General features: G+C 39.3%; 1 protein-coding gene across 2 annotated transcripts in view; it reads left to right on the top strand.

Annotated features, from left to right (window-relative positions):
- Ide (Insulin degrading metalloproteinase) overlaps positions 1–22,374 on the top strand; it is a 58,226-nt gene extending 35,852 nt beyond the window's left edge. For both annotated transcript variants that reach the window (XM_053795820.2, XM_053795819.2), the window contains exons 14-20: positions 1,367–1,487; positions 3,761–3,964; positions 8,581–8,738; positions 14,620–14,754; positions 15,824–16,033; positions 16,928–17,077; positions 22,171–22,374. In XM_053795820.2, the coding sequence (XP_053651795.2) occupies positions 1,367–1,487; positions 3,761–3,964; positions 8,581–8,738; positions 14,620–14,754; positions 15,824–16,033; positions 16,928–17,077; positions 22,171–22,275 (1,083 nt within the window). In that variant the 3' untranslated portion in view covers positions 22,276–22,374. The remainder of the gene's footprint in view (positions 1–1,366; positions 1,488–3,760; positions 3,965–8,580; positions 8,739–14,619; positions 14,755–15,823; positions 16,034–16,927; positions 17,078–22,170) is intronic.
- Positions 22,375–24,998: the final 2,624 nt, after the last annotated feature.

The raw sequence follows: 24,998 nt of genomic DNA, 5'->3' as shown, positions 1-24,998 counted from the left end.
GTAACATTTATGAAGGGATTCAGGGAAACCGGCAGGCCGGACTTGAGTCCTGGAGATGGGAAGTACAGTGCCTGCACTCTGAAGGAGGGGTGTTAATGTTGCAGTTTAAAAACTGTAGTGTAAAGCACCCTTCTGGCAAGACAGTGATGGAGTGAATGATGGTGAAAGTTTTTCTTTTTCGGGCCACCCTGCCTTGGTGGGAATCGGCCGGTGTGATAATAAAAAAAAAAAAAAAAAAAAAATATTTGGTAACTTTTTAAAATAAAATTATAGCCTTTATTGTTTAAATAGTTTTTAATTACATCTGGTGACATCATTTGCAAATATAGTTATAGAAATAAATTATGGTAAAAAAATATTATAGGGTTTGGCCTTGAGAGGCTATGAGGCATTGCGTGGTGGATGATAATAAATGCCACCATAGTCAAAATCCAGGTTATTGGATAAATTCACTCCTTAATGTGTGTGGGTATGTGAAGATATTTGTTATGGGGCCCACAACTGATTTCCTCAAACTCCTCATCTTCCACTATTTCTCTGCATAGGACTGAAGAAGCCACTGGCTGACAAAACAGTTCCAGAATAAAGATTCCCAAATGTTTCACAAGTGTCTCATTTATCAACTTGTTGGTTTTTTAAACTATTTATTCATATTTGAGGTTCATTACTCTACACTCTTCCATGCCTGCATTTGAATTTTTGACTAATTCTTTTCTACCACGCAATGCCGCACGTCCAGTGATGGATGATAGTGTAGTGCTGTAATAATTTGGCCAGGAAAAGGAAAACAATGTTGGAGTCTCCCAATGGAATAATAACCTCATGAACTATGTACATTTTTTATTGTAGAAATTTTTGTTGGCCAGACAAAAATGGCTAGGAAATTGGTTTTATTTGTAATATAGTACATCTGTGTGAAATTGAATTGATACAAAAATATGGGGGAATGTGTTTTCTCTTCTTTAGGCTGCAGTGTCTAAGGTTTATAAAAATATGTTAACTGTAATATTTCGTGAAGGGACTCAGGGAAACCAGTTAGCTGGACTTGAGTCCTGGAGGTGGAAAGTTTAGTGCCTATAATAAAGGAGGAGATTGGGATATTTGCTATTTAAAGGGGCTTCTAAACTGTTGTAGTTGTATGACTCTGACAAGGCAGTGATAGTATGAATGATGGTTAGTATTTCTTTGTCCGGTCACCTTGCCTCGGTGGGAGATGGCCAGTGTGTTAAAAAATAAATTGCAGCAAATTTCAGAGTTGATAAGTTTAAAAATAGTAATTTTTTGTACTTTTTAGCAAGATTTATAAAAATATAAAAATTTCTTTGTGGGTGAAAGGTAAAACTTAGTCATTTTTTCTTGCCACCAGTATGTTCGTGCACTGCGTAACTTTAATGCAGATCAGCCTCATCAGCATGTTGTGTATTATACTTCACTCTTGCTGTCAGAACATGGCTGGGCCAAGGAGGAGTTGCTGGAGGCAGCTAATGGTGAGAGTTATCGCATTGGTATTTAATTACAGCTACAGGTGTTTTAATTCATTAAAACTCAGAAGTGATTAGTCTTAACATCACCTGCAGAGAAGTCACCTATTTCTCTAGATAGATAAGTTAAGCGTGCTAACACGGTATAACACTTTAGCACTCGTTAAAATAGAGTCACAACACCATAGCTGGAGCAGTTCACAGGTAACTAATATGTAAAAGAGGAGCTTATGATATGCTTTTGTCCATCCTGGACAACTGTCATGTCACAAGAGTTGCAACTTGACATTGGTTCAAGATGGACCAAAATATCATCATAATGTTTCAAGGGTGGATTATTTGTGAACAATGAGACACTTATGCAACATTTTGGAATGTTTGTTACGTTGCACAAGTGTTGCATTGTTCAACTTATCAGCTTTCTAAACCATTTACATCATATTTGTAAACAGCAGCACTTTTCTTAATACAGCCTCTCCTCACTTAATGATGGAGTTCCATTACTAATACCGCATTGATAAACAAATTCATCGCTAAACGAGGAGCTATAATGATAATGGGTTTATGTCAACCATCTTTAATATTGCTTTAATGTCACCCTTGCACCATTTATAACATTTTTAGTATATTTTTAAATGTTTATACAGTAGTGTACTGTATATTGTAATAAACAGAATAGAGGAAATCAGCTTTAATATACGTTATTTAAGTATGCATACTGGTCAGAGAGCCCGTCATAAGTCTGAGTCGTCGGTAAACAAGTACATTGCTAAGTGAGGAGAGGCTGTATGGGCTATGGTAAAGCTAATATCAGTATTTTTATATTGATTTACTTAATGTTTTATTAGTGATTCAATCTCTTACTTTGGTGTGTAATAATGTTGGTAGAATTACTGACAATATGTTAGGTAAAAAACACAAATGCTACTAATGTGACATTTTATTGTGGCAATGTTTTGCTCTCCTGGAGTTTTGTAAATGGTAACAGCTTGACAAAACTCCTGGAGAGCAAAATGTTGCCACAATAAAATGTCACATTAGCTGCTCGTAGCCTATATTGTGACAATTGAGATATTCAAAATAAGTGTGAAAAGTCAGGCTTACCATAGTAGAAATTGTAAGTAATGCATTTGTAAAGATTTAAGATGTAAAAAGAATTTTGGGTACCATAGATATTGAAGAACAGCACAGATTTAGAATTTTGAAAATGTAAGGTACAGTGGTTAAAAAAATGAATCTCCATTAAGTGATAAATCTCACTCCTATGTAGGTGGTAGGTGCAGTCCCCTTCACATTCACCAGAGCCTAGTGAATGTGAGGTAATCAGATTTGATCCAGGGTGTGGGAATGGTAGCTTCACTTCCTTGGATCAAGAGTCCTTCAGTAGCATAGGGCCCCCATCTCAGCCCCCTCCCCCCCATTACTTTGATGGGAAGACCAAGATAGAAGAAGAAATCTCTTCGTGAATGCAACACAAGACAGCAGTCTAAAACATAACAGAATCACAAATAAATTAGTTACTGTTACATCTCTAGTATGTTTATAATTATTCTGCTTTTGAATAAGGAGGTTTTGATGCTTCTGATGCACTCTTGATCCAAGGAATTGGAGCTGCTCCCTTCTCTCTTTCGGGATCAAGCCTAATTACTCCATGAATTCTCCCACTCGCCAGGTGCTGTTGTGACCTTTATTAGGTTCAGTGCTGTACCATGATCAAAATAGTTATGCAGTAATAAAACTCATGAAATTGTTGGAACAGCTGACAAGTTGTGATAAAAATTCTCACAAAAAACAAAGAATCTTTATTTATAGATGTTCATGATGTGTTCCGAGTAGTGAACTTAAAAATTCTTCAGTTTTCTTGAGTCTCTTTATTAGTAATAAAATTAATCTACAGTTTTGCTGGATAAGGTTATTTTTATTAAAGAATGATCAAAATTTTAAAAAGCCTCTAGGAATATTCAGTATTGTTTGTACTTTCTTATTGAGGCATATTTTATTTATGAAATTGTCCTGAGATATAGATTAGCAGTTTTGTTGCTCATTCTGTGTATGTTTTAATTATAAGTACATGTTTAAAGAAGGGGTTCGGGATATTGGCTGTTTGGAGTGACATCTAAACTGCCGTATCTGGATGCTTCTGCAAGGACAGTGTTTGTGTGAATGATGGTGAAAGTGCTGAATACTGGTGAAAGTTTCTTTTTTGGGTCACCCTGCCTCGGTGGGAGATGGCCGATGTGTTGAAAAGAAATGTTTAAGATATTTATCTTACCCAACAGAGATGACAGTGGAGAACCTGGAAGCGTTCATTCCTCGGTTTTTGTCTGGGCTTCACATTGAGATGCTGATTCATGGGAACATGCTGCAGGAATCTGCTGTCACTCTAGCTGCGATGATTCAAGAGAAGCTCACAACCTCATGTGGTACACGACCACTTCTGCCCTCGCAACTCACAAGACAACGGGAATATCAACTAAGGGATGGCAAGTATGAGAGTTGGGTGTGGTGGATGTTCAAGAGATATACTATGCACTCCATATTTTTATGAAGGGATCCGGGGAACCCGGTTAGCGAGACTTTGGTCCTGAAGGTTGGAGGTACAGTGCCTGCTCTCTGAAGGAGGGGTGGAGATATGTTGCTGTTTTTTTAATTGTAGTATTGGTATGCCTCTGGCAAGACAGTGATGGAGTGAGTGATGATGAAAGTTTTTTTTTTTTTTTTTTTTTTGGGGGGGGGGGGTACCCTGCCTCGATGGGACATGGCCGATGTGTTAAAAAAAAAAATAAAAACTATCCTGGGGGTGGTACTCAAAAGATTACATAGGGAGGCACTGGTCAATAAAATTGCAAATATCAAACTTAAGCTGAGGGAATCTTAAGAACACAAGAAAGAAGGAACACTGCAACAGGCCTACTGGCCTATGCTAGGCAGGCCCAGTTCTCACACTGGCTTAAGCCAGTGCCTTGACCTAGTGAGGTCAGACACATCACTGAAGGGAGGAGTACGGCATCCGACCTAGTAGCACAAGCTAGTCAGGTCCAACTCGCATCCACTCACGTATTTATCCAACCTACTTTTAAAACTACACAATGTCTTAGCTTCTATGACGGTACTCGGGAGTTTGTTCCACTCATCCACAACTCTATTACGAAACCAGTGCTTTCCTATATCCTTCCTGAATCTGATTTTTTCCAATTTAAAACCATTGCTGCGAGTCCTGTCTATGTTAGATATTTTTAGCATGCTATTTACATCCCCTTTATTAATTCCTGTTTTCCATTTATACACCTCAATCATTTCCCCCCTAATTCTTTGCCTTTCTAGAGAGTGCAGATTCAGGGCCCCTCAGTCTATCCTCATAGGGAAGATATCTGATATATGGGATCAACTTTGTCATCCTACTTTGTACTTTTTCCAGTACATTTACATATATCCATTCTGTAATACTGTGACCAAAACTGCACAGCATAATCTAAATGAGGCCTAACTAAAAGCCATAAAGGAAATTGATAAAAACCCAAAATACTTCTTCTCTTATGCAAAATCCAGTATTGGGCCCCTGCTTAGGTGGGATGGGACATACACAGATGACAGCCAAGAAATGAGTGAGATATTAAAGTCCCAATGTGACTCAGTGTTCAGAGAGCCGCTGCCCAGACTAAGAGTCAACAATCCAAATGAATTCTTTATGAACGAAACCCAAAATCTGGTCATCTCAAAAATCTCGGATATTATCCTAACTCCACAAGACTTTGAAAAGGAAATAAATGACATGCCAATGCACTCTGCCCCAGGCCCAGACTCATGGAACTCCGTGTTCATCAAGAATTGCAAGAAGCCCCTATCGCGTGCCTTCAGCATTCTATGGAGAGGGAGCATGGACACGGGTCATCCCACACACACTAAAAACAACAGATATAGCCCCACTCCACAAAGGTGGCAGTAAAGCAATTGCAAAGAACTACAGACCAATAGCTCTACCATCCCATATCATAATCTTTGAGAGGGTTCTAAGAAGCAAGATGCCAACCACCTAGATATCCATCAATTACACAACCCTGGGCAACATGGGTTTAGAGCAGGTCACTCCTGCCTGTCCCAGCTCCTGGACCACTATGAGAAGGTCCTAGATGTTGTTGAGGATAAACAAGATGTCAGCCATAGCTCCATGTCTTCCTTTGCGGATGACACCCGAATTGCCATGGCAGTGATCTCCATCAAAGACACTGCAAGACTCCTAGTGGACAGCAACCAAATCTTCAGATGGGTCACTCAAAACAATATGAAGTTCAACAAGGAGAAATTTCAACTACTCATATATGGAAAACTTGAGGAAATTAAAAGTGTACCATACAATAGAGTGAAAAAGAAATATGAAGGACCTGGGAGTGATAATGTCAGAGGATCTTGCCTTCAGAGACCATCTACCTCATCGGCTAGAACAAGGATGGATAATGAGAACCTTCAAATCTAGGGACGCCAGTCCCATGATGACATTCTTCAAATCGCTTGTTCTCTCTAGGCTGGAATACTGCTGTACACTAACGGTCCCCTTCAATCTGGCGACATTGCAGACCTGGAGAGCGTACAAAGAACTTTCACAGCACACAAATACAATAAGGCACCAAAATTACTGGGAACGGTTGAAGGTCCTTGATCTGTATTCTCTGGAATGCAGCTGAGATTCATTATAATATACAGTACACTTGGAAGATCCTGGAGGGATTGGTACCAAGCCTGCACTCAAAAATCACTCCCTATGAAAGCAAAAGACTTGGCAGGAGATGCAACATTCCCCCTATTAAAAGCAGAGGTGCCAGGAGCACTTTAACCCTTTGAGGGTTTCGGCCGTACTAGTACGGCTTACGACCCAGGGCTTTTGACGTACTAGTACGCCTAAATTCTAGCGCCCTCAAATCTAGTGGGAGAAAGCTGGTAGGCCTACATATGAAAGAATGGGTCTATGTGGTCAGTGTGCACAGTATAAAAAAAATCCTGCAGCACGCAGTGCATAATGAGAAAAAAAAACTTTGACCGTTTTTTTTAATAAAACAGCGACTTTGCAATGTATTTTCGTATGGTATTTATTGTTGTATTCTAGTTTTCTTGGTCTCATTTTATAGAATGGAAGACATATTACAGAAATAGATGATTTTGACTGGTTTTACAATGAAAAGTACCTTGAAATTGAGCTCAAAGTAGCAGAAATGTTCAATTTTTACCGAAGTTCAAAAGTAAACAAATCATGCCAAGCGTCCAATACACGTCAACTGGTGAGTCTAATATTCTTTCGCAAGTATGCCAATATTATTTATACCATTTTTTACACTAATGCAGTAGTCTGCATAACAGTAAATCTTCTATTTTTTGTGAGAATAAAAATTCAAAGTGGAAAGCAAAAGAATGTAAGAGGGGCCTTGAGACGTGACTAATGAACAGAGAAAATTTCATTTTAGTGCCAGGAATGTCTTTCTTGTTTATTCTGGACCCTATTCGGAAATTGGCATTTTTTGAAATTTGTGTGAAATTGGCAAAATTGCTAAATTCTGACCACTGTACTGGATAGTTGAAATTGATAAATGGGTAGTTTCTTGCACTCATTCGATAGAAAAAATGGAGTTCTAGCGAAATATTCATGTTTTTTGTCAACTAGTACAGTGGAATTGGCCGAAAATGGGGCTCAAAGTGGGCAAGATCGCTGATGCGTAAACATCGCCAAGACCGCTAACTTCGCGAGAGCATAATTCCGTAAGTTTTCCATCAAATTTCAAACTTTTGGTGTCATTATGATCGGAAAAAGATTCTCTATCTTTTCATAAGAGAAAATTATTTTTTTTTTTTTAAATTTGGCCGACCCTGAGAACGAGTCTCGGAGAGGGCCTGTCGACCCTCAAAGGGTTAAGAGACAACACAATAAGTGTCCAGGGCCCAAGGCTGTTCAGCTGCCTCTCAGCATACACAAGGGGGATTACCAATTGACCCCTGGCTGTCTTCAAGAAGGTACTGGACTGGCACCTAAAGTCAGTACCTTACCAACCGGGCTGTGGTTCATTCATCAGTTTGCATGCAGCCAGCAGTAACAGCCTGGTTGATCAGACCCTGATCCACCATGAGGCCTGGTCTCAGACCGAGCCACGGGGGCATTGACCCCCGAAACCTTCTCCAGGTAAAACTCCAGGCACATAATGGGTTTGGGGATTGGGCACCCATGTAATGGTACCTAAGCAAGCTACAATGATAGTGAACTACTTACAGGGTTTTGATCTGGTTATATTCATAATGAGTTGGTAATACAGAAATTTATTTAGTCACAGAACATTACAGTGGGTGCAGTAGCTATTTGGATTAAGTGAAGATGAATAAAAAAAATCACAATTCCACGGCTGGAATTCTTCGTGTCAACATTTTAGGGCATCCTGGACCACTGCCAGGTCAGTTATGGCTGGACAGTGGTCTTTTTTTTAATAGTATTAATATACTTGTTGCATCTGGTGTTTCAGTAAATAAAATTTCGGTATCTAAATCTCCATATTTTTTGGTAATGTTTGCTTCTCAAGTTTTCTAACTTGCTGATTCTTGGAATATGCAGTCCATCCTCCCTATTTCCTATCTGACCTTTATCAGTCTTTGTGCATCTTTAAGGTTACTAAGGCATAGTCTACCTTTTTTGAATCCTTCTCAGTATTCCTTGAGGATTTTACCATTATTTAGATATTCAAAAATTCTTATATTTCTTTTTTTTAATAATGTTTGTCAACTTGCTTATTACATTGTTAAGGACACTAGTTCATGGCTTTGTTTTTTAAAATATTGACATGTGGGAATTTACTTTCAATTAAAAAAATTCTTATCTCTTATAATACTTTACCTTACAGTCTGCCTATTATTTTGTTGTTTGCAGATTAGTCTTGTGATGAGGATCATAGAGAACAGCTTGGAGTCAATTGTCTGGCATGAACCACTCGGAGAGGTTACTAAGCAGCCTTAACAAATTGTTTCCTAACGTATTGTTAGGCAATAAGCAAAGATGAATTAAGGCTGTTACTAATTGGAATATTACTGTACTATTAAGAATCTTAATAATTTTGTATATTTACAGGGTGCAGCTTGGTGTACTTAGCAGAGAACAGTGTGCATCGCAGTTCTTCCGTTGAGACCTACTTCCAGTGTGGGTTGCAGGGTACACACCAGAACATGTTATTGGAGCTTCTTTGCCAAATTTTTGCTGAGCCTGCTTTTGATGAATTAAGAACAAAGGTAAACTCTTCAGTCTAGGCTATTTTCCACCACCATCATCTTTTCTTTATTTCCCCATTCTTTATTTTCTCTGAGTTTTTTCGACAGCTGTTTCTCACCAGGGCAGGAGGACCCAAAGAAAATGCACTTGCCATCATTCATTCAATCACTGGCTTTCCAGGAGTGAGTGTGCTGACATCACAATACATATTGCCCTCTGACATTTAGTGTTATAAAGATGTAATTTAAAAAATGCCAATTGAACACCTTTGTTGCATTCAGTGAACTACCAGTAATTTGTATTTTGTTACTGTATAATACTGTACCCAAGTCCATGGTGTATGGAAGAGTAACTGATCAGTCACTCCATAAATTTTCAACAAATAAGCTTGAAGCAGTGCTTGAGAGAGTTAGGGGCTCTTCCAGGAATGGTTAAAGGGAGGGGGGGAATAAAGGGGCTTTAAGTTATGAGGGCTTGAGCATCCCACAAGCTTGCACAGATAACCCAAAGAAAACTGAATCTTATGATGACATTGTAGTGTGTGACTAGTTAATGGCCAAAGTTGGACCGAAATGTTGTCATAAGTTTGTCTCCTACATGCGGGTTGTGTATTGTTCCAGTCGTGGTATTTATTTTTTTTTTATTATTATCACACTGGCCGATTCCCACCAAGGCAGGGTGGCCCAAAAAAGAAAAACTTTCACCATCATTCACTCCATCACTGTCTTGCCAGAAGGGTGCTTTACACTACAGTTTTTAAACTGCAACATTAACACCCCTCCTTCAGAGTGCAGGCACTGTACTTCCCATCTCCAGGATTCGAGTCCGGCCTGCCAGTTTCCCTGAACCCCTTCATAAATGTTACTTTGCTCACACTCCAACAGCACGTCAAATATTAAAAACCATTTGTCTCCATTCATTCCTATCAAACACGCTCACGCATGCCTGCTGGAAGTCCAAGCCCCTCGCACACAAAACCTCCTCTACCCCCTCCAACCTTTCCTAGGCCAACCCCTACCCTGCCTTCCTTCCACTACAGACTGATACACTCTTGAAATCACTCTGTTTCGCTCCATTCTCTCTACATGTCCGAACCACCTCAACAACCCTTCCTCAGCCCTCTGGACAACAGTTTTGGTAATCCCGCACCTCCTCCTAACTTCCAAACTACGAATTCTCTGCATTATATTCACACCACACATTGCCCTCAGACATGACATCTCCACTGCCTCCAGCCTTCTCCTCGCTGCAACATTCATCACCCATGCTTCACACCCGTATAAGAGCGTTGGTAAAACTATACTCTCATACATTCCCCTCTTTGCCTCCAAGGACAAAGTTCTTTGTCTCCACAGACTCCTAAGTGCACCACTCACCCTTTTCCCCTCATCAATTCTTTGATTCACCTCATCTTTCATAGACCCATCCGCTGACACGTCCACTCCCAAATATCTGAATACATTCACCTCCTCCATACTCTCTCCCTCCAATCTGATATCCAATCTTTCATCACCTAATATTTTTATCCTCATAACCTTACTCTTTCCTGTATTCGCTTTTAATTTTCTTCTTTTGCACACCCTACCAAATTCATCCACCAATCTCTGCAATTTCTCTTCAGAATCTCCCAAGAGCACAGTGTCATCAGCAAAGAGCAACTGTGACAACTCCCACTTTATGTGTGATTCTTTATCTTTTAACTCCACGCCTCTTGCCAAGACCCTCGCATTTACTTCTCTTACAACCCCATCTATAAATACAGTGGACCCCCGCATAACGATCACCTCCGAATGCGACCAATTATGTAAGTGTATTTATGTAAGTGCGTTTGTACGTGTATGTTTGGGGGTCTGAAATGGACTAATCTACTTCACAATATTCCTTATGGGAATAAATTTGGTCAGTACTGGCACCTGAACATACTTCTGGAGTGAAAAAATATCGTTAACCGGGGGTCCACTGTATATTAAACAACCACGGTGACATCACACATCCTTGTCTAAGGCCTACTTTTACTGGGAAATAATTTCCCTCTTTCCTACATACTCTAACTTGAGCCTCACTATCCTCGTAAAAACTCTTCACTGCTTTCAGTAACCTACCTCCTGCACCATACACCTGCAACATCTGCCACATTGCCCCCCTATCCACCCTGTCATACGCCTTTTCCAAATCCATAAATGCCGCAAAGACATCTTTAGCCTTATCTAAATACTGTTCACTTATATGTTTCACTGTAAACACCTGGTCCACACACCCCCTACCTTTCCTAAAGCCTCCTTGTTCATCTGCTATCCTATTCTCCGTCTTACTCTTAATTCTTTCAATAATAACTCTACCATACACTTTACCAGGTATACTCAACAGGTATTATGCCTTTTTATTCTTTATCCAGCAAGCTTATGTGAGCATGTTAGATAAGAGTGAATTAAGGTAAGTGGTGTTGATATACTGTTTGAGTGTGAGTAGTGAGTTTAGTTAACCTCTACTCTGGAGGATGTTTTTTGCCAAGGGGTTAAACTGATTGTGATGTCAGCACAGTCTCTCTGCCTTGGTGGAAGATGGCCATTGAGGTAAAAAAAATATCCACCTGTTATTTTATTACCTTGGTTACCATCTATCTTTATTTGAATTCTATGCTTTTATCAACATTCATTTTCACAAGTTTTCATTACCTTTCCCATCTTGCTTTTGCTTCTCTTCCTATTCATTTTAACCTTTGAAAAACAAAGTGTGTTGATGCTAGTGAAGGGCTCTGGATTCTGTGACAACCCTCCTCTTCCCTAGATCAAACTTGAATATCTGTTTGGTCTTTAGTGCTTCCATATCAAATATAATTATAAGCTGCTTATAACACTTCTCATTAATTTTTTTTTTACTTTTTATTAGATAGGGGCCAAGGGAAACTACTATGGGAGGAAATTGTTAAGGCCACAAGGCACGATAATGTAGTAATTCTAGGAGACTTTAACTTTAGTCATGTTGATTGGAATTTCTTGACTGGGAATTTAGAATCATACGACTTCTTAGAAGTATTTCAGGATTGTTTTTTGAAGCAGTTTGTGACAGAACCTACAAGGGGAAATAACCTGCTTGACTTAGTTATGGCAAACAATGAATCCCTTGTTAATAATTTAGAAATTTCAGAGGAACTGGGTGCTAGCGACCACAAATCAATTACATTTAGCATTGAATGGAAGTACGATAGTAGCGATAACTCAGTAACAGTCCCAGATTTTCGCTTAGCAGATTATGATGGGCTTAGAGAACACTTATCATCTGTTGACTGGGGTAACGAAGAGAGCTATCAATATGACAGTTTTCTGAACACTATACGTGCTGCTCAAAGAGCGTTTATCCCATATAAAGAAATTAGATCAAATAGAAATGACCCAAAATGGATGAATAATAGGCTCAAATATCTACTAGGGCATAAGAAAGGAATTTATAGGCGTATCAAAAGAGGTGAGGGTCATCTTATGAATCAGTATATTGACATTAAGAGGGACATTAAAAAGGGGATAAGAAAAGCTAAAAGGGACTATGAAATTAAAGTTGCTAGGGATTCTAAAACTAACCCAAAAAGTTTTTTCCAGGTCTATAGAACAAAAGTTAGAGATAAGATAGGTCCCCTTAAAAATAACTATGGGCACCTTACTGACAAAGAGAATGAAATGTGCTTGATTTTAAATAATTATTTTCTCTCAGTTTTTACACAGGAAGACACTAACAATATTCCAGTAATTAATTTTTATAGTGGGCTAGAAGAAGATAAATTATGTAACATCACAGTCACTAGTGAGATGGTTGTGAAGCAGATAGACAGACTGAAGCAAAATAAGTCGCCGGGTCCTGATGAGGTTTTTTCAAGGATTCTTAAGGAATGCAAAATGGAGCTCTGTGAACCATTAACTAATATTTTTAATTTATCTCTTCAAACAGGTGTAGTGTCTGATATGTGGAAGATGGCTAATGTAACTCCTATTTTTAAAACAGGGGACAAGTCGTTACAGTCAAATTACCGCCCAATAAGCCTGACCTCAATTGTAGGCAAATTACTAGAGTCAATTATAGCTGAGATTATAAGAAGCCATCTCGATAAGCATAGCTTGATTAATGATACTCAGCATGGATTCACAAGAGGCCGGTCTTGTCTAACTAATTTATTAACTTTCTTCAGTAAAGCTTTTGAGGCTGTTGACCACAATAAAGAATTTGATATTATTTACTTAGATTTTAGTAAGGCTTTTGATAGAGTTCCGCACCATAGACTGTTAAAGAAAGTGGCAGCTCATGGCATTGGGGGAAAAGTGCTCTCGTGGATCGAGTCATGGCTCACTGACAGGAAGCAGAGAGTGTCCATAAATGGGGTTAAATCCGAGTGGGGATCTGTAACAAGTGGCGTTCCACAGGGATCAGTCTTGGGCCCGTTGTTGTTTATAATATATATCAATGATCTTGATGAGGGTATTACTAGTGATATGAGCAAATTCGCCGATGACACAAAGATAGGTAGGATAATTGATTCAAACGTAGATGTTATGGAACTTCAGGAGGATTTAAACAAACTCTATTCTTGGTCAGAAAAGTGGCAGATGCAGTTCAATGTAGATAAATGCAAGGTTCTGAAGCTTGGGAGTGCCCATAACCCTAGTACTTATAAGTTAAATGATGTAGAACTTAGCCATACAGATTGCGAAAAGGACTTGGGGGTTATGGTGAGCAGCAACCTTAAACCAAGACAGCAATGCCTAAGCGTACGTAATAAGGCAAATAGATTACTGGGATTTATATCAAGAAGTGTAAGCAACAGAAGTCCAGAGGTCATACTGCAGCTTTATGCATCATTAGTAAGGCCTCACCTAGATTATGCAGCTCAGTTCTGGTCTCCGTATTACAAAATGGACATAAATTCGTTAGAAAACATTCAGCGTAGGATGACTAAATTAATACATAGCATTAGAAATCTTCCTAATGAAGAAAGATTAAAGACTCTTAAGTTACATTCACTTGTTAGACGAAGAATGTGGGGAGACCTGATCGAAGTGTATAAGTGGAAGATAGGTATTAATAAGGTCTTGAGGATGTCTCTCCAAGAGAGAACCCGCAGTAATGGATTTAAATTAGATAAGTTTAGATTTAGAAAGGACATAGGAAAGTATTGGTTTGGAAATAGGGTAGTTGATGAGTGGAACAGTCTACCTAGTTGGGTTATTGAGGCTGGGACTTTGGGTAGTTTCAAATCTAGGTTGGATAAGTACATGAGTGGGAGGGGTTGGATTTGAGTGGGACTTTCACATCAGAGCTTATTTCTTGGGTGGCATTGAAAATTGGGTTGGGCAAATGTTTTGTTAGTGGGATGAATTGTAAAGGACCTGCCTAGTATGGGCCAGCAGGCCTCCTGCAGTGTTCCTCCTTTCTTATGTTCTTATGAAAAATGCTTATGCTTAAAAAATGGCCTTGCCTAAATTGCACCTCTTTTTTTTTTTTTTTTTTTTAACTGGTTGTCTCTGACAAAGGTAGGGTAAAAAGAAACAGTCACCATCACTCAATCACTGTCTTGCCAGAAGCATGCTGACATTACATTTCAAATGACCCTCTAGACTGTAGCGTCCTCACCCCTCCTTCAGAGCGCAGGCAGTATGCTTCTCACCTCCAGGACTCAAGCCTGCCTTGCTTTCAAGGAACAATTTTGCTGTTTCATACACAAATAACCCACACACACTCAGAATGAAACTTATGATGCAACAGGGGCGCTTCTCTGTGACTAGTTAATGGTCCAAGTCGAACTGAAATGTCGTCATAAGTTTTATTCTCTACGTACGGGTTGTTTGTGTATTCCAGTGACGACATCGTGCCTTTTTATTCTCTGCTATTTCATATTGTGATTATGTTTCTCAGGAACAGCTTGGTTATATTGTGTGGTGTGGGATCAGACGTGCTAATGGTACCCAAGGCTTGCGAGTCATAGTACAAGGAGACCGCCATCCAGAGTATCTCGACTCCAGGATCGAATCATTCCTGTACAAGATGGGAGTAAGTAATTCTGTCAGTTTATATTATTTTACACAGAATTTATTGGAAAACAGTTTAATTCTAAATGAATATTTCCAAGAAGCAGAGTTGAATATTTACATATACAGTGGACCCCCGCATAACGATTACCTCCGAATGCAACCAATTATTTAAGTGTATTTATGTAAGTGCGTTTGTACGTGTATGTTTGGGGGTCTGAAATGGACTAATCTACTTCACAATATTCCTTATGGGAATAAATTCGGTCAGTACTGGCACCTGGACATACTTATGGAGTGAAAAAGTATCGTTAACCGGGGGTCCACTGTATATATTTATATATATTTTTTTTTTTTTTTTTTTCAACAAGTCGGCCGTCTCCCACCGAGGCAGGGTGACCCAAAAAAGAAAGAAAATCCCCAAAAAGAAAATACTTTCATCATCATTCAACACTTTCACCACACTCACACATTATCACTGCTTTTGCAGAGGTGCTCAGAATACAACAGTTTAGAAGCATATACGTATAAAGATACACAACATATCCCTCCAAACTGCCAGTATATATATATATATATATATATATATATATATATATATATATATATATCAATGAAGATGTAGTAAAAACCTTGGTAATGGTTACTGCCAAGCGGTTTAAAAAGACGTGAGGAAATTCTAGGACATTTTCTAATAAATGTTTTGGTCTTGGGACCTTGATGCTGCACTGCATGACCCATGTAGGTTTAGCACTTCTTTTTCATTATGATAATAATAATCATTGGGACTGAGAAGTGATCAGGGTCCCAAGACGAAATGTTTTAGAAAACGATATGTATGCAATATAGCCACAGGGGAAGTTGATGGCTCTAGACCTTTTGTGTTGCAATCAGCACATCATCAGGAGATGTGTTGATTGCAACATAAAAGCCCTAGAGCTATCATTCAACCCCCTGTGGTTATTTTTCATCTTTTATCACTCGTCATGATTATTGCATAACAGTATGTATGTCCATGTTTACTCATAATGTCTGTTTTATTGTTATTTGTTAAATGAAACTATGTAACATTTCTTACCTTTCATTTATAGGAAAACCTAGAAAAGCTTTCCGAAGAAGACTTTGTACGTCATAGAGAAGCTCTGGCAAGCCGCCGTTTAGAACGTCCAAAGAAACTCTCTCATCTTACTGCCAACTGGTGGGTGGAGATCACATCCAATCAGTATCACTTTGACCGTGATGCTTGTGAGGTGGCACACCTAAAGACACTCACCAAGCAAAATGTGATAGATTTCTACAAGGTTAGCAAATATTGCAGTATTATGAGTGTTTTATGGTAAGCTTTGTTTCATGCTATATATTTAGCATGTTTTAGGTATAGCCATGGATATACTTTAATGTGAATCAGTTGGGCATTTACAAGAAGCTGGTGGGGATATAACCATACTCCAGAAACTAACTTGAACCAAATTCGAGTAAGTGTGTCCCTCAGCAAGATTAAACTTAGATTCCTAGGCTCTTCAGTAGGCAGTTCATAAAAATGAGTTTGAATTTTTCTTGGCCCTGCTGTTATATGCCTTTCATAATGTTTTTTGTGCTGTCTTTAAAAAAAAAAAATGTTCATTTAAGGGTGTCCCAACAACCTCAACTTCCCACAATGTAAAAACAAAAAAAATATGCATTGTATGGTATGTGTATTTTTTCTCAACGCACCAGCTGTATCCCACCGAGGCAGGATGACCAAACAGAAAAACTAAAGTCTCTGTCTACATTTAGTTATGGATACAGGAGAAGGGGTTATTAGCCCATTGCTTCTGGCATTTTAGTCACCTCTTACGACACGCATGGCTTACAGAGGAAGAATTCTTTTCCACTTTCTCATGGAGAAATAATTATTATGCATCTCAATACAGCAGGTTAAATTTTAATTTTGTACTATCTACTTCTGTTAAGCCAAATTGCAGAAGTTTTATTAAGTGTAGCAAAAACACTGAATTCTATCTGTATGCACATATATTGATGGAGCAGAGAATTTTTTTTTAATAGCTGCTTTTAGAAAAAGTTATATTTAGAATGTAGTTTCAGTACACAAGTTTTCATAGTGTGTAAAAATGAATCAGAGGGCTTCTTCATCATTGCTGTATGGCAAAATCTGTCATTCACAGTAAGTTTTAAAACAAAATTTGTCCCGACAGGAATTCATAGAAAACACAGCAGGCCAGCGGAAGAAGCTGTCAGTGCAAGTAGTGTCTGTAGCTTCTGGTGGTGCAGGAGACCTAGAAGCATCTCAGCCACCCACCACCCAGCCTGATGATGGTCTTTGCCGTCCACCTCCGCTCAAAGAGGTAAATTGGGTTGTAAATTACCATTGGACATAGCAATTACTCTTCCTTGTTTAAGTGCACTCTAATTATAGCCAAGATCTTATTTTGCTTTCTCTTGAGGATTCAGTGCCATATCTCTGCTAAAGTTTTTTTATACATGTAAATAAATTTTTTTATCATTATTCCACAAGCAACTGAAAGAAATGCAGCAACAAAAAAGTAAAATTAAACTACTTGGAAAATATTCCATCTATTATCCTTATTTGATGTTTTTAACCCTTAAACTGTCCAAATGTAGATCTACATTTGATTTTACATGCTTTCATATGTAAAAAAAAAAAAAAAAAAAAGCTATGTTCAGAGCTCTATGCGAGCGAACGTAGATCTACATTTGGACAGTTTGAGGGTTAAACACGATCTATTTGCTGCTGCCTTTCCTCCAAATTTTGTATCATTAAAAACGATTATTTTTTGTGTGATTATTTGTTTGTACAGGAGCAGATTAAATAAGGTAGACAGTATATTGATACATTGTGGATGAGAGGAAACACATGCATATAATTAGAACATTTTTATTAGATATGTTTTGATCCCGGGACCTTGGCCACTCCAAATGATGCAAGAGAATGAAAAAGCACAGTTTATGTAGTGGAGAATGCATGTCACTGGTGTTAGGTGGAGGCATGATGTTTTGTAATTTTGGTGTCGCGTGGCAGCCATGGAGAAGTGTGTGACAGTCGAAATATATTTGCCTGCCTCCTTTTCTGTGGCATAGAAGTAGCAATTAAGGATTCTTCAGAACAGTGGCATCTATCCCTGTTGTGTTCTGTTTATCATTTCAGTATCATTCTTGTGCATTAGATAGCCCTCTTTAGGCTTGCACATGACAAACATTGCTGGTGTCATCCGCATTTCAGTATTTTTGAAATTGTGGGAAGCTTCATATGTAGATTTTATTGAAGCCTCCTCATGGTATGCTGTAAACTCCTGCTGCTTTACTGTATCATATTGTTCTTTCTACCTGGCAGCCACACTGCCAATGTATCATCTCATCAACTCTGGTTCACATGATACTGTTACATGCTTCTCAGCTCCCATGTGACACAGCAGTTTGATGATCTCATACATTTATCTGACAATCATCAGTACCATTCTTGTATCATCTGGAGTGGCCAAGGTCCTGGGACCAAAACATATCTAATAAAGATGTTTTAAGAATACACACTTCAAGAAGAGTAATGCACCTGGTGTCCAATTTTGAGATGTCAGTTTTGTTTCTGTAATTTTTTGGGGTATTTTTATTTGGGCTTAGTCCGTTACTGTCCTTATTTACATGGGTGGACTAATAGTTTTGGTGGAGATAATAGCAAGCTGTCAAGGAAGACATGGTAGCAGTGAAGTCCTTTGTCCAGCACTGGGCTTAAATGGTCCACAGGTAGTGATCATGTGCCTAGGTGTAAGTAAAACTACTTCAATGTGGAAGGTGCACTGCAGGCGGCCTACCAGCCCATGTTCAGTTTTCACAAACCATGAACAACAAAAAGGCAGAATACTGTGACTGGAACAATACACAAATAACCAGCACACGAGAGAGGAGCTGGGGGTATGGTTTGGTTAGCTTACGACGATGTTTCGGTTCAACTTGGACCATTTACAAAGCCACACTAACAAAAAGATGAGGAGGAGGGAGTATATATAGGCCAGCAGACAGGGACAGGACGAGAGAGGTAGTAGGAAAGGAAGGAGAGAGGTAGCGAGATGTAGTAGTAGTGGAGTACTGCAAGGGAGCTAGGGGCCCACTAGGGGTAGGAACAAGAACACAGGGGGGAAAAATTAAAATGGACCAAACACCCAAGGCAGAAGAAAGAGAGCCCAAAGGAGAAAGAGGAAAGGGGAAGAGGGAGAAGGGTAAAAAAGAATCAGGTTAAGTAATGGGTGTTAAGAAGTTTGGAGCATTTTACAATGTGATGGGTAAGGAAGGCATCTATAGAGACAAAGCCAAAACTGAGATTTATACAAGGAAAGTTGTGTATAAGGGAGGATTCAACCTGATGGTGACTGTGAAAGTTAGAAAGGTGGCCAGTTTTATCAGAAGGCCAGTCAATAAGATGACTGATCTCTGACATGACAGAAAAGAGCAAGTTTGGTGTCGGCAAGCCTAACACTGCTTTTGTGCTCCCTGAGTCTGTCAGAAAGAGGACGGCCAATTTCTCCAAAGTACTGAAGAGGACAAGAGGAACAAGAAATAGAGTATACACCAGGAGCATCTATACAGGGAGGAGAGGTATGAATTAGATTGGTGCAAAAAGTAAGTTTGATGTCGAAGGAATGGAGAGAGTTGTTGAGATTAGAAAGACTGGAAATATAAGGAAGGCAGAGGACAGGAAAGTTCCCATGAGTAGAGAGTTTGGGAGAGAAGAAAGTCTGTTTAGCACGGAGAAGGCAGAGTCTATGAAATTGGAAGGGTAGTCAAGACAGGAAAATGAATTATGAAGAGTGGAAATTTCTGATTCAAGGAACTGAGGATCACAAATGTGGAGAGCACGGAGAAAGAGGGAAATAAGAACACTTTTCTTGACTTAGGAAGCATGATAAGAAAAGTAGTGAATGTACATGCCACTGTGCATAGGCTTGCGGTACATGGAAAAAGCAAAGCCTGTATCTGAGCAGTGGGCATGAACATCAAGGAAAGAAAGCAAGGAATTTGATTCCCATTTTGCTTTCAGCTTAATGGAAGCAGTAAGATTATTAAGAGCATCAAGAAATGGCTGGAAGAGACTGAAGTCATGAGGTCAAAAAGCAAAGATGTCATGTACATAGAGCCAGAGTGAAGGGTGCACATGTAAATGACATCTTTGCTCTTTGGCCTCATGACTTCAGTCTCTTCCAGCCATTTCCTGATGCCCTTAATAATCTTGCCTTTTTCATTAAGTTGAAAGCAGAATGGAAATCTAATTCCTTGCTTCCTTTCCTTGATGTTCATGTCCACTTTTCAGATACAGGCTTTGCTTTTTCCATGTACTGCAAGCCTATGCACAGTGGCATGTACATTCACTACTTATCATGCTTCCTCTATCAAGAAAAGTGTTCTTATTTCCCTCTTTCTCCGTGCTCTTCACATTTGTGATCCTCAGTTTCTTGAATCAGAAATTTCCACTCTTTGTAATTCCTTTTCCCTTCTTGACTACCCTTCCAATTTCATCGACTCTGCCCTCTCACGTGCTAATGAACTTTCTTCTCTCTCGAACTCTCTACTCCTGGGAACTCTCCTGTCCTCTGCCTTCCTTATATTTCCAGTCTTTCTAATCTCAACAACTCTCTCCATTCCTTAGACATCAAACTTACTTTTTGCACCAATATAATTCATACTTCTCCACCCTCTAAAGATGCTTGTGGTGTCTACTCTATTTCTTGCTCCTCTTGTCCTCTTCAGTACTTTGCAGAAATTGGCCATTCTCTTTCTGACAGATTCAGGGAGCACAGTAGAAGTGTTAGGCTTGCCGACACCAACATTGCTCTTTTCTGTCATATCAGAGGTCACAGTCATCCTATTGACTGGTCTTCTGTTAAAACTGTCTACCCTTCTAACTTTCACAGTCACCATCTGGTTGAATCCTCTCTTATACATAACTTTCCTTGTATGAATCTTAGTCCTGGCTTTGTCTCTGTGGATGCTTTCCTTTTCCCATCACATTGCAAAATGCTCCAAACTTCAGAACACCCGTGACTTAACCTGATTCTTTTTTCCTCTTCTCTCTCTTTCTCCTTTGGGTTCTCTTTCTTCTGCCTTGGGTGTTTGGTCCATTATTAATTTTTTGCCCCTTTTGTGTTCTTGTTCCTACCCTTTGTGGGCCCCTAGCTCCCTTGCAGTGCTCCTCTTACTTTGTCTTTGACTGCCTCCACCACCTCTACCACTACCTCTCTTCTTCCTTTCCTACTACCTCTCTTGACCTATCCCTATCTGCTGGCCTATATATACTCCCTCCTCTCCTTTTTGTTAGTGTTACTTTGTAAATGGTCCAAGTTGGACCGAAATGTCGCCGTAAGTTCCTCTTTCCTACATGCAGGTTATGTGTGTACACAAACCATACCATAGGTGGGGACTGAACTTGTGGTGAGACTTAAAACTCCAGGGCAGCTGGCTACAATGAGATTCATCCAACTAGGTATATTTATGCACCATAGAGAGGTTAGCACAGGCCCCACTGACCACAGATGCAAGTTTTTACATACGAATCTCCCACCAGTGTGGCCACATGGCCATGCTAGCGGGAGATTCATTTGTGGTCACAGTGGGGCCTGTGTTAACCTCTATGGTGTATAAATATACCTAGTTGGATGAATCTCATTGTAGCCAGCTGGCCCAGTGTCTTACATGTTGGCCTGGAGTTTTAAGACTCACTCATCATGAGTTCAATCCCTACCCATGGTATGGTTTGTTTGCAATCGTGTAATGACGATTTCATGAGACAATTCAATTTACACCTTAATACAATACTTACTGTGGGGGGCAAAATAAACATCCCATTATTTTGTTGGTGTTTGTTGCTTTAATAACCAATGATTCACAGCATCTTCTCTGTCATGTTTCTGTATAGAAGTTGGCCTGGAATAAAACTCAATTACTATATCAGGAACATGACAAACTAAGAAGCTGCTCAAATCATCAGGTATTAAAGTTAGCAACAGCCTTGAACAAAACAATGGGATGTTTACTTTGTCTGCTTCCATAGTGCATAGCCTATTAAAACAGTAAATTGAGCATGGGCCAGTAGGCCTCCTGCAGTGCATCTTCCACACTACAGTAGTTTTGCCGACAACTAAACAAGTGATGTCACTTTCTGTGGACTATTTAATCCATTATTTCTGATGTCTACTATATTAGGTGAAGTTTTGTAAAAACAAAACACTAAACTGTGGTTGTGTTTTTGCTATCAAGCAGAATTTTCTTAAAAATGTACATTGTTTCTCTGGATTGGTAGCTACATGTACTTGAATTAAAATTGTATGATTAAATACTGCTCTCAACTACCTTAATGCATTTTCAAGTTTGATTTTAATTTTATAATGTCTTTTAATTCAGTCAAGTAAGATTAATATTTTTTTCTTTGCAGACTGAGTTGATAACTGACATTGCAGAGTTTAAGCAAGGTTTAGCCTTGTATCCCCTGATGAGACCTTTCATACCCATCTCCAAGACTTCAAAGTCTAAACTGTAACATAGCTCATGTTAAATATGGTTGACTTTTTATCATATTCGACTAATGATGATGTTTTCAACAATGTATAAGTATGGAGTAATTACATTGTAACAGAAATCAGTATTTGCTTAACCTTATTAGTGTGATGTATGACCCTTTTGGGTTTAGCACTTATTATGATAATATGAAGCTTATAATAATATAGAGACAGTGAGTGTGAATGATAGTGAAAGGGTTTCTTTTTTTGGGTCATCCTGTCTTGGCAGGAGATGACCAGTGTGTTGAAAAAAAAAAAATTACGTGGGATGTATATTGCCTGAGCTCTGAAGGAGGAGTGTTATGTTGTCGTTTTATAACTGTAGTGTAGGAACACCTCTGACTAGACAGTGATGGAGTGAATGATGAAAGTGTTTCTTCTTTTTCAGGGCCACCTTGCCTTGGTGGGAAATGACTGATGTGTTAGTTAAAAATAAATGTGTGATCAACAATGATTTATTTCATGAGATTATTACACCTGAGATTATTACTTGATCTGAGGAATTGGAGCTACTCTCTCTTTCCCTGGATTAAATGTCTCCTGTTCCTGACTATATTCTTATTTAAATTGGGTAAGCACTAAACCTGTTGAGGTCATACAGTGCCAGAGGAATGAGAGGCAGTCTAAGGAAGGAAGCAGGTAAGCCCAGTTCCTTAGCTCAAGAACCCTTCCCAAGCATCAAAACACTTTCTTGAGGGGTTGCATTCCTCATGCACTCTTATGATATTTGCTAGTTTAGTACTTTCATGTGAATGTAATGGTGAGATCTTGATCCAAGGGACTGGACCTGTTCTACCTTTCCCTGCATCAATCCTACATGCCTTCCATTCCCCCAGGTGCTATATGACCCCCTACTGATGGGAAGTACTATAATGCCTGCACTCTGAAGGAGAATTGAGGATGTTGCAGTTCAGGGGGTCACCTGAGCTGTGATGTTAACTTGCTTCTGGCAAGACTTTCATTAGATGAATGATGGCAAATAAATTTCTTTTGTGGGTCACCCTGCTTTGGTAGGAGAAAGATTTTATTAAGATTTTTAACCCGGAGAATCAATCGCCCAGGATAAGCCAAGAAAGTCGGTGCATCACCGAGGACTGTCTTATTTCTATTGGGGTTCTTCAATCTTATCCCCCAGGATGACACCCATACTAGTTGGCTAACACCTACTTACTGCTAGGTGAACAGGGGCAGCAGGTGTAAGGAAACATGCCCAACGTTTCCACCCATGTCAGTGATCGAACCACAGACACTCAGTATGTGAGGCGAGGGAGTTACCTACCAAGCCACGGAACACTACTATGGCCAATTTAAAGAAGATTTACTTAAATGTCCTGGCTAGCCCTTTATACCTTGAGCTTCAAGGAGGTAGGGGAAATCATCCCTTGCTATGAAGAAAGGGGCTCGTGATCTGAATGAGTGCACCTCTCCTCTCCTTGGATCATATTAAATATCCATCAACCCTTCCTTTCCTTTTAACTAAATTAGTTTGAATTTTTCCCTATTATGTGAACTCCAGCTACTAGATGGAAGGAAATCACTAGTGGCCCTGTTCTGATGTACCTTCTGTTGGCAGTGCTGTCATGGCTGGGTTGCTCCATCTGAAGGCTTGTCAGGGAACCAGTGGTGAGACATGGGGTAGCCATCTGGTGGGTCCTCTGACAATGGAAGAACTGCTGATTATTGCCGGTGGATCCAGGAATGGCAACTGAAAGTGTAGGACTTCTTGCCGGTTTCCCTGCCACCATTAACTGAAAGATGATTACACAGTGATTTTGCTAAGAATTGCTCATTTAAATTTCTATACCTAAAAATTCCTCTTACTACTCAGACTTTTAAATATTAATATTTATTTTTAGCCATCCTAGTTTTGTACACTAGATAATGTATGACCCATATGGGCTTAGCACTTAATTTCACTAATAATAAAGTACACTAGGTAGAGTAAGAGGTGGTCCCAAGTTTTTATTTTGATGAAAGAGACATTGCAACAACCTCTACTGACACCAATTATTATAATAAAAAAAGAAGCACTAAGCCACAAGGGCTATACAGCATACTGACACCAAAACATTCATGGACCCTCCTCAGAATCCAGAACTTTCATGCAACCGCTTGCAAACCCATTTTGCACCTGACTCCCATCTTATTCTGACTATGGAACTCATCCTTCAAGGATGGTGCCTTGATGTATGGGATCAAACTTGTTCTTACCTACTTGGATCGATCATGAATGCCTCACATTTCCCAGGCACTATGACTTCTATGGGTTTAGCAATTCTCCTCAATTAAATACATGGAACTGGCTTGCATCACAACAAAGATAATTCAGGGAGCATCCACATGCCCTAAGTCAGAATGGCACTAGGCCATCTACCAAGACGAGCACTATTTTGCACATTGCACCCTCCTATTCTTGTCGTTTCTGAAAGAATCTATTGAGAATGCAGATTCACCACACCCCATCATACTTCATATAAAATAACGGTTGTGTCGCATTTCTAGCAAGAATTAATTTTTTTTTTCTGCCTTCTACACACTGATTTTCTGAGCAACAAACATGCAGACTTGGTCACTCGTACTGTCATTTGTAAGTGTATTTAAGCACAGGTACACATAAGCAGAATTATCTTACATAATGTAAATTAGCTAGGATAACCCAAAAAAAAGTCTATGCGACTTATTTCCATTGTGGTCCTTGTAATAT

The sequence above is a fragment of the Cherax quadricarinatus genome, chromosome 69 (assembly GCF_038502225.1).
Source record: "Cherax quadricarinatus isolate ZL_2023a chromosome 69, ASM3850222v1, whole genome shotgun sequence".
NCBI lineage: Eukaryota > Metazoa > Arthropoda > Malacostraca > Decapoda > Parastacidae > Cherax > Cherax quadricarinatus.
Note: the sequence above shows the minus strand (reverse complement) of the source record. Positions and strands in the feature narration are given on the sequence as shown.